The sequence below is a fragment of the Tupaia chinensis genome, unplaced genomic scaffold, assembly GCF_000334495.1.
Source record: "Tupaia chinensis unplaced genomic scaffold, TupChi_1.0 Scaffold000037_13, whole genome shotgun sequence".
Classification (NCBI taxonomy): Eukaryota; Metazoa; Chordata; class Mammalia; order Scandentia; family Tupaiidae; genus Tupaia; species Tupaia belangeri.
Genome location: NW_006159471.1, coordinates 536,958 through 545,217, shown reverse-complemented (window position 1 = coordinate 545,217; position 8,260 = coordinate 536,958). Strand labels below are relative to the sequence as shown.

General features: G+C 54.1%; 1 protein-coding gene across 4 annotated transcripts in view; it reads left to right on the top strand.

Moving 5' to 3' along the window:
* The window catches only part of DYRK1B (dual specificity tyrosine phosphorylation regulated kinase 1B), an 8,369-nt gene extending 595 nt beyond the window's left edge, over nucleotides 1-7,774 (top strand). The window contains exons 1-11 of one of the 4 annotated variants that reach the window (XM_006140385.3): nucleotides 80-94; nucleotides 1,205-1,368; nucleotides 2,377-2,496; nucleotides 2,598-2,786; nucleotides 3,175-3,322; nucleotides 4,213-4,499; nucleotides 5,222-5,368; nucleotides 5,447-5,587; nucleotides 5,883-6,159; nucleotides 6,824-6,930; nucleotides 7,027-7,774. In XM_006140385.3, the coding sequence (XP_006140447.1) occupies nucleotides 1,306-1,368; nucleotides 2,377-2,496; nucleotides 2,598-2,786; nucleotides 3,175-3,322; nucleotides 4,213-4,499; nucleotides 5,222-5,368; nucleotides 5,447-5,587; nucleotides 5,883-6,159; nucleotides 6,824-6,930; nucleotides 7,027-7,398 (1,851 nt within the window). In that variant the 5' untranslated portion in view covers nucleotides 80-94; nucleotides 1,205-1,305 and the 3' untranslated portion in view covers nucleotides 7,399-7,774. Of the gene's footprint in view, nucleotides 1-79; nucleotides 95-125; nucleotides 1,369-2,376; nucleotides 2,497-2,597; nucleotides 2,787-3,174; nucleotides 3,323-4,212; nucleotides 4,500-5,221; nucleotides 5,369-5,446; nucleotides 5,588-5,882; nucleotides 6,160-6,823; nucleotides 6,931-7,026 lie in introns of those variants that run through there. The other 3 variants (XM_006140383.2, XM_027771605.1, XM_027771613.1) reach the window with 3 other exon arrangements.
* The last annotated feature ends 486 nt before the right edge of the window (nucleotides 7,775-8,260 follow it).

The following is an 8,260-nucleotide window of genomic DNA, read 5'->3' as shown; positions in this document are numbered from 1 at the left end:
CCCTCCACTCCCTCCAGGCTGGCCACTCGCCCACCCCACTGGGGGCCCCACCGCGCCCCAGCCCCCCGTGGGCCCCGCGCCAGCCCTGACCCGGGTAGGGGGTGGGGGCTGGGAGAGATGGTCATGGTGTGGGAGGGCCCCAGAGAAGAGGTGGTTGGGGAGGAAGCTCCAAGAGAGGAAAGGTCCTGGAGAAACAAGGCACGGAATAGGAGGAAAGGATCTGACCGAGAGAGACCCAGAGACCCATAGGGAGCTGATTTTGTTGTGGCGGACACTCCAGGAGCAGAGAACCGTATCTGATGTTTGGGGATTTGGCTATGGGGGTCTTCTAGGAATGGACACAGCTGTGGAATGATCCTAGCATAAGGAGGGGTGACTGGAAAAAGGACTTTCGTAGGAATATTTAGTGTATGGTAGAGGGTGGGATGAGGATCCAATATGGGGGGAAAGAACCGAAAGGCTAAACTGGGAAGAGAATGGAGGGATGGTCCCTGATGTGGGAGGACATGATAGAGGGTAGGCATGTTATGGAGAAGGTTGCCTGGGAAGGGTGTCCCCTGGTGAATGATAATGTCATAGGTGTGGAAGTCTGTTATATAGGGCCTCTTAGTTAACCCTGGTGTTTGGGAAGTCTCCAAGGGTCTCAATGTACTTTTAGAAGCTGGCAGAGGACCCTCTGAGAAATCCCAGGGGACTCATGATTTGGGGGGTCCTAGAGTTCTATTGGGAAAGGACCTTGCTGTAGTATGGGATGAGAGTGACGTTCAGGGAATACTAAAGAAAGATGGGATCTTGTGTGAGAGATCCTGGGGAGGGGAAGAATGAATCCTACTCCCCACGCTGTCTGTGGTTTCTATCCTTTTCTCTTTTTCTCCCCACATTTATTGGTGTCTCTGTCCCCCTTTCCCTGTCGTGGCCCATATCCACTCCAATCCCCTCCTGGCTCCCAATCCTTCCCTTCTGTGTGTTCTCTTTGTGCTGCCTCATTCATTTCTTTGCTCATTTGTTGAGGGACTCTGCCATGCCACCCCCACCTGCTTGCAACTTCTCTGTGTTCCCTCTCTTCACTATCCCCTGTTGTGCTGTCATAATGTTTCTTTTTCCTCTATGCGCTGCCTTCTTTCTCATGCCCACTTCTCTGCCTACACTGTCCAACACATCTCCCTGTTCCATGTTGTTTCCCCCGCCTCCCGCCTGCTCTCAGGTCTCAGCGGCGGTGGCAGCCGAGGTGCAGGATGCGAGAAGGCGCCCCCCGGCCGGGCTCCCGCTCCAGGCCTCGCTCCCTTGCGGCCCTCTGAGCCCACCATGGCTGTCCCACCAGGCCATGGTCCCTTCTCTGGCTTCCCCGGGCCCCAGGAGCACACGCAGGTACGCATTCAGCTGGCTCCTCACCTACCTGGGGGTAGGGGGAGGCTGGTACTAGAAGGGTCTCAAAGCCAGCTAATAGTGTTGTTGCCCAGGACAGTCTCCTGGAAGCATGACAGGCTCCATGAGGGTAACAGAGTTTGGAGGGCCTAGTTCAAGTCCTGGACTGGCAGTTAAATTACTTAGGTTCTCTATGCTTCAGTTTTCTATTATGTAAAATAGGTACAGTAATGATACCTACCTTACAGGGTTGTTGTGAGAATTAAGTTAATGAACTGCACAGAACATGCTGAAACCAATGCTTGGCACATAGTAAACACCAAATAAATGTTCACCAAGAAAAAGAAAAGCAGAGTGAAAGATCTTGAAGTAGTGAATGGAGGAGGAACATTTGAGTCTGAAGAGATTGAGGCCAGCAGGACCTGGGTAGTATAGGTCATCAAGAATAGAGGTGACTAAGGCTCTGAAATGTAGAACTTAGAGCATTGTCAGGTAGGAGGCCCAGAGTGCCAGGTCCAGATCTAAGAGCCTTGGGGATGAAAGAACTGGGCAGATATGAGCAGAGTTGGTGGGAGGAGTGTTGGGGGGCCCCAGGAAATAAGTATAAATGAAGATGGAGGCACTTCAGAGGCTGGATGCCCAGAAATAATGGTCTGAAGGATTGGGAGGGGTACAGCCCAGCTTTTCCATCTGCTCTCTCCCACTGAGGTTCAGAAAGGAGTAAAAGTGGAGTGAAAAAAAAAACTAGGGTCTAGGTGAAAGGTCAGAGATTCACTCATTCACACATACAACAAATAAATTTTGTGCCAGGCCCTGCTCAAGGTGCTAGAGAGACAGCAAGAACAAGACAAAGTCTCTGCTTTGGAGGAGTTTATGTTCTAGTATGGGAACCAAACAATGCCAAATAACTATGCGTGTGGTAATGAGGAGCCAGCAGCCCTTGCATTTCTGCCCCCTGAGGTTGGAGACAAAGGTCTATACTCAGTGCCCACCCCTCACCCTGCCCTGCAGGGACTGCCTGATGTGCGACTACTGCCTCGGAGGCTGCCCCTGGCCTTCCGGGATGCAACCTCGGCCCCACTGCGCAAGCTTTCTGTGGACCTCATCAAAACCTACAAGCATATCAATGAGGTGGGCAGGGGGCCGGGGAACCCTGGCTAGGTATTGAGGGGTCTTGGCTCCTGGCCCAGACCACTCACCAATCTCTATCTCCTGGGTGGCTGACTGGGCAGGTCTACTATGCGAAGAAGAAGCGGCGGGCCCAGCAGGCACCACCCCAGGACACAAGCACCAAGAAGGAGAAGAAGGTCCTGAACCACGGTTATGACGACGACAACCATGACTACATTGTGCGCAGTGGCGAGCGCTGGCTGGAGCGCTATGAGATTGACTCGCTCATTGGCAAAGGCTCCTTTGGCCAGGTGCAGGAATACTCCACACACACCCTGATCCAGTGACTGGGGGATAGAGGCACCTTCTAATATTGATCCTCACACTAGTGTGTACAGTGGCTCTGGTCTCCTGCTAGGCTATTCAACCCAGCAAGTCATTTGGTTTCCCTGTGCCTTCTTTTTCTGTAAAATAGTGTAAAAACAAGACTTTCTACATGAAGTACTTGTTATTTTGCATCCAGTGCTTATATCAGTACCCAGCTGCTCTAAGATTGGTGAGCTGGGAACACTCACTGTGAAGTGTTAGCGGTATTAATCGTGTTATTGGAGGGTTTCTTGGAGGGCCTCCTTGGCTGCAAGAAGAACAGTCCCTGACTCTGTCTACCCACCTCACTTCTTCACTGCCCTACCCTGACAGGTAGTGAAAGCCTATGACCATCAGACTCAGGAGCTGGTGGCCATCAAGATCATCAAGAACAAAAAGGCCTTCCTGAACCAGGCCCAAATCGAGCTGAGGTTGCTGGAGCTGATGAACCAGCATGACACAGAGATGAAGTACTACATAGGTGAGGCCTGGACTGGCAGAGCCGGAGGTTGCCAGTAGGGGGTGCTGGTGTGCTCAGAGCAGGCTTGGTCTATGCTTCCCCCATGTCAGCACTTCTGCTGCTGTCATGATTCTGCACTAGTTGCTTGAGAAGGAGGGTCAGAGTTTACCAAGTGCTCACTAAGGGCGAGGCTTCTTAGTAAGTGGTGTATATAAATAAATGCATCACAGCCTCCCAAGGGGAGGGGCATTGTTAACCACTCTTGGAGATAACAGGCATTCAGGTGTTGTGGCTTGCAGGAGGTGACAGTTTAGTCTTCAAAAAGTTGATGATAAATGCATCATAGGGATAAACTATACATGAATTTCAAAATATGTTTGCACCAGAATAAATAGGTACCTTAATTCCATTTTCCCACAAACTTCTTGGAGTTTTCTTATTATACTCAACAGCTATAATTTGATGAGACAGAGAACTCCAGTCTTTACTCTTCTAACATCCCCATCTGTTTTTCTCGTCTCATACGTATGATTCCTATTGGTAAAATCAAGAAGACTTCACAACTCCCTAAGTGGGAAATTTACATACTTACAATAAATGGAAAAAGTAAAAATGATAAATGCAACTGAGGTAAAAACAGCATTACAGAATTAAATGAGGAAGTGCAGAATTGTATTAAAGACCTCCTAGTTACTAATGGAAACTGATTAATTGGAAGGTTTCACAGAGACTTGAAGAGAATTAGCTTCCTATATGAGCCAAACTGTATACTGTATAAACATATCAAGGGTCCATGGTAACACTACAGTTGGGCCAATGCTCAGGAAGCAGAGGCATTTAACTACTGTGTGTCTCCAGGCAGCACCAGCCCTCTCTGAGCCTTTTTGGCCATTTCTGTCCTCTTTCCGCAGTGCACCTGAAGCGGCACTTCATGTTTCGGAACCACCTGTGCCTGGTGTTCGAGCTGCTGTCCTACAACCTGTATGACCTCCTGCGCAACACACACTTCCGTGGGGTCTCACTGAACCTGACTCGGAAGCTGGCACAGCAGCTGTGCACAGCACTGCTCTTCCTGGCCACACCTGAGCTCAGCATCATTCACTGCGACCTCAAGCCCGAGAACATCCTTCTTTGCAACCCCAAGCGCAGTGCCATCAAGATTGTGGACTTTGGCAGCTCCTGCCAGCTTGGACAGCGGGTGCGCCTGACTTGGCCCTGGGAGTGGGGCTGGCGGTGTGGTTTGTTACCAGGGCAGGGATGGGACCAACTAGGAGGCTGGCGTGTGAGACTCTAGCTAGGCTGGGATGGATTTACAAGATACAGCCTGAAGTGGCTGGTCCTGTCATATAGTGCTTAGGCAAGGGCTGTGGACTACTACCTACAGCCGTGGAGGGCATGGCCCATGGGGGGGTAGGAGAAAAGAGGCCCTCTGGGCATACTGCCCACTAGGAAGGGGAAGGTTGAGGCTTGAGGGCCAGTATCAAAGCTGCCAGGTGTGAGCAGGGTGAAGTCGGGTTAGGTCTGGTGCTGCTTTGCTCAGGTTTGTTTATCCCATGCTCTTAAAGCTGAGGTGGTAGGCGAGACCTCAGCCTTGCAACATTGTGCAAGCAGACACTTAAAAGTGACAGTGGCATAGAGTGATGGTATGAGGATTTGTGGACCGTTGACCTCAGACTGTTCACCAAAGGGAAGCCAGAGGCTGGGGATGGAGATCAGGACCAGATGAGGCCAGCAGACTCCTGGGGTAGATGAACAAAATGGTGGCAAGAGCTCCTAGAAAGTGTTGTGCTACTATCAGGACTTAGAGCCTCCATCCCATTTGGGAACAGAGGCTTTTACATTGGTCAGAACCTCCTAGCTTTAGGGGTGTCAGTGGGACCAGTAGGGAAGCTAGGACCTTGACAATTGCCCTTCTCCCAGATCTACCAGTATATCCAGAGCCGCTTCTACCGCTCGCCTGAGGTGCTTCTGGGCACACCCTACGACCTGGCCATTGACATGTGGTCCCTGGGCTGTATCCTTGTGGAAATGCACACTGGAGAGCCCCTCTTCAGTGGCTCCAATGAGGTGCGCCCCCAGGAAGGGGTGAGGTGGAGGGGGTGGCACCTGGCCGGCCTGCTGGCCCTGACCACCACCTGCTCGCAGGTGGACCAGATGCACCGCATTGTGGAGGTGCTGGGCATTCCTCCAGCCCCCATGCTGGACCAGGCCCCCAAGGCTCGCAAGTACTTTGAACGGCTGCCTGGGGGTGGCTGGACCCTACGACGGACAAAGGAACTCAGGAAGGTGCGGCCCCTGCCCCTTGCCACTCCTACCCCGGGCGGCCCCTCACTCTCTTGCACTTGGGGCTCCCTCTCTCCCTGCTTCCTTTCCTTGTGTCTTTCCCTTCCTTCCTCTCCCCTTTGTCTGTCCTTTCTGTCCTCCCCTGCCCACCCCATCTCACCTTCCCACCCCACAGCTCTTCTTAGCTTCTCTCTCTTTACTTTCTCTCTGTGCCTCTGTTTCCCCATGTGTGTCTCCCTGCCCCTCCTGCCCACTGACGGCCACTCTCTTGCCCCCCCTCCCACCCCCTCCCTGCCAGGATTACCAGGGCCCCGGGACACGGCGGCTGCACGGGGCGGGGGAGCCGGGCCACAGCCCCGCCGACTACCTCCGCTTCCAGGACCTGGTGCTGCGCATGCTGGAGTATGAGCCCGCCGCCCGCATCAGCCCGCTGGGGGCTCTGCAGCATGGCTTCTTCCGCCGCACGGCCGACGAGGCCACCAATACGGGCCCGGCGGGCAGCAGTGCCTCCACCTCGCCCGCACCCCTCGACACCTGCCCCTCCTCCAGTACCGCCAGCTCCATCTCCAGCTCTGGTGGGTGCCTGGTGCTCAGTGCCCAAGTGGGGTACAGCAGGCATGGGGGCAACTCTGGTTTGTCCAGTATTGGGCAGCATTGTCACTGGGCCTTCACACAAGAGCTTGGAAACTGTCTGGTCCTGAACTCCCAAGTGGGGTAGAATGGGAGAATTCTGACTGGCCCTAGCATGACCTCTGAAACTGGGCCTGGGCTTAAAACCCTGGTTCTGATTTTTTTTTTTTTTTTTTGGAGTCGCTATAGGGCGCGTGCGCTCGCCAGACAGAGAGAGACATAGAGACAGAAAGCGAGAAATCACTCCCCGGGGGGGTGGTCACACCGCAATCCCTTCTCCTCCATTCTCCTCTCGGGATCTTGGGCATGCACGCACACGTGCCCGGCGTGAGTTTTAAGCCACCGAGTCCGGTACATGAACCGCGGTAGACTACGTGGGAATCCAGCGACAGCCATTACGCTAACTGCTGGTTCCCCCTGGTTCTGATTCTTAACATCCAAATCAGAACTCTGATCCCACATCTCAAGATTGGACCTGATCCTTCAGTGGGCTCTGATTCCAAATCCCAAAACAGGGCTTGGGCCATAAACCAGACTCAGTCACCTCAAAATACAGCCACCTCCTCCCTACTCACCTATGGCCTCTTGTCTCCTCCCTGGCACTTCCAGGAGGCTCCAGTGGCTCCTCCAGTGATAACCGGACTTACCGCTATAGTAACCGATACTGTGGAGGCCCTGGGCCCCCCATCACTGACTGTGAGATGAACAGTCCCCAGGTACTGGGCCTTTGGGGCCTTTGGAGGTGGGCAATGAAGTACCTGGGTCTTCAGGACCTGGGTCTCCATCACCCACTTCCTCCTTTGCTCCCTTAGGTCCCACCCACCCAACTGCTGCACCCCTGGGCAGGGGGTGATGTGCCCCACAAGACACATCAAGCCCCTATCTCTGCCTCATCACTGATGGGAACTGGAGCCCAGTTACCCTCCCAACCCCGATGCCTTGGCCGTCCCCCATCACCAACCTCACCACCACCTCCGGAGCTGATGGATGTGAGCCTGGCCGGCGGCCCTCCAGACTGCTCCCCATCTCACCCAGCACCTGCCCTCCAGCACCCGGCTGCCTCAGCCCTCCGGACTCGGATGACAGGAGGTCGTCCACCTCTCCCTCCCCATGATGACCCTGCCATGCTGGGGCCTCGCCTAGGCCTTCGTGGTGTACCCCAGAGCACGGCAGCCAGCTCATGACCCTGCTGCCCCCTCCCTGGGGCCCCTCCTGAAGCCATACCTTCCCCCTATTGGGGGCCCTGGGCTCCTGTCCTCATCTCTCCCCTTGACTGGAATTGCTGCTACCCAGCTGGGGTGGGTGAGGCCTGCACTGATTGGGCCTGGGGCAGGGGGTCAAAGAGAGGGGTTTGGTCACACCCTCCCCTCCCCACTAAGGACTGGACCCTTGGCCCCCTCTACCCCCTTGTTTTCTATTTATTGTACCAAAGACAGTGGTGGTCCGGTGGAGGGGAGACACCCCCTGCCCTAGGAGGGGTGGGGGCAGGTAGGGGGAGATGGCCTTGCTCCTCCTTGCTGTACCCCCCAGTAAAGAGCTTTCTCACATGCCTGCCTGAGCGTTTGCAGGGCCTCGGACCTCGCCTTCTCCCACCCAGCCCTCAGAGGCATCCTGGAGAAGGGTGTTAGGGGCGGGGGTGCTGGGGAAAAGTTGTGATGTGGATATGTCCCTTCTGGGAAAGTTACTGCTGTAGCTGCAAGAGGATCAAAGCAGCACTCCTGGGTAGGATCTTAGCCCACATTTGCTTTTTCCAGGGTAAACTGAGACTCCAAAAGGTACATCCTTGCTCTGGCCTATCTAGAGAGCATAATTTTCCGCCCTGATAAGCAGACTCCCAGTCTTCACAGACGTGGCACCTTTATGTTAGGCAGACATCCAGTAGGTGCTGAATGCATTTAGCGGAACCTATCGGTGCTATCTAGGGACAGGGCAGAGTATTGTCACACATGTTCAGCCCCACCTTTTGGAATCATTGCAGAGCAAGCACTTTGAGATTCTCAGAAAGACTCCAGGGGTTCCAGGTAAGTGGTCCTGTTACCATAGCAA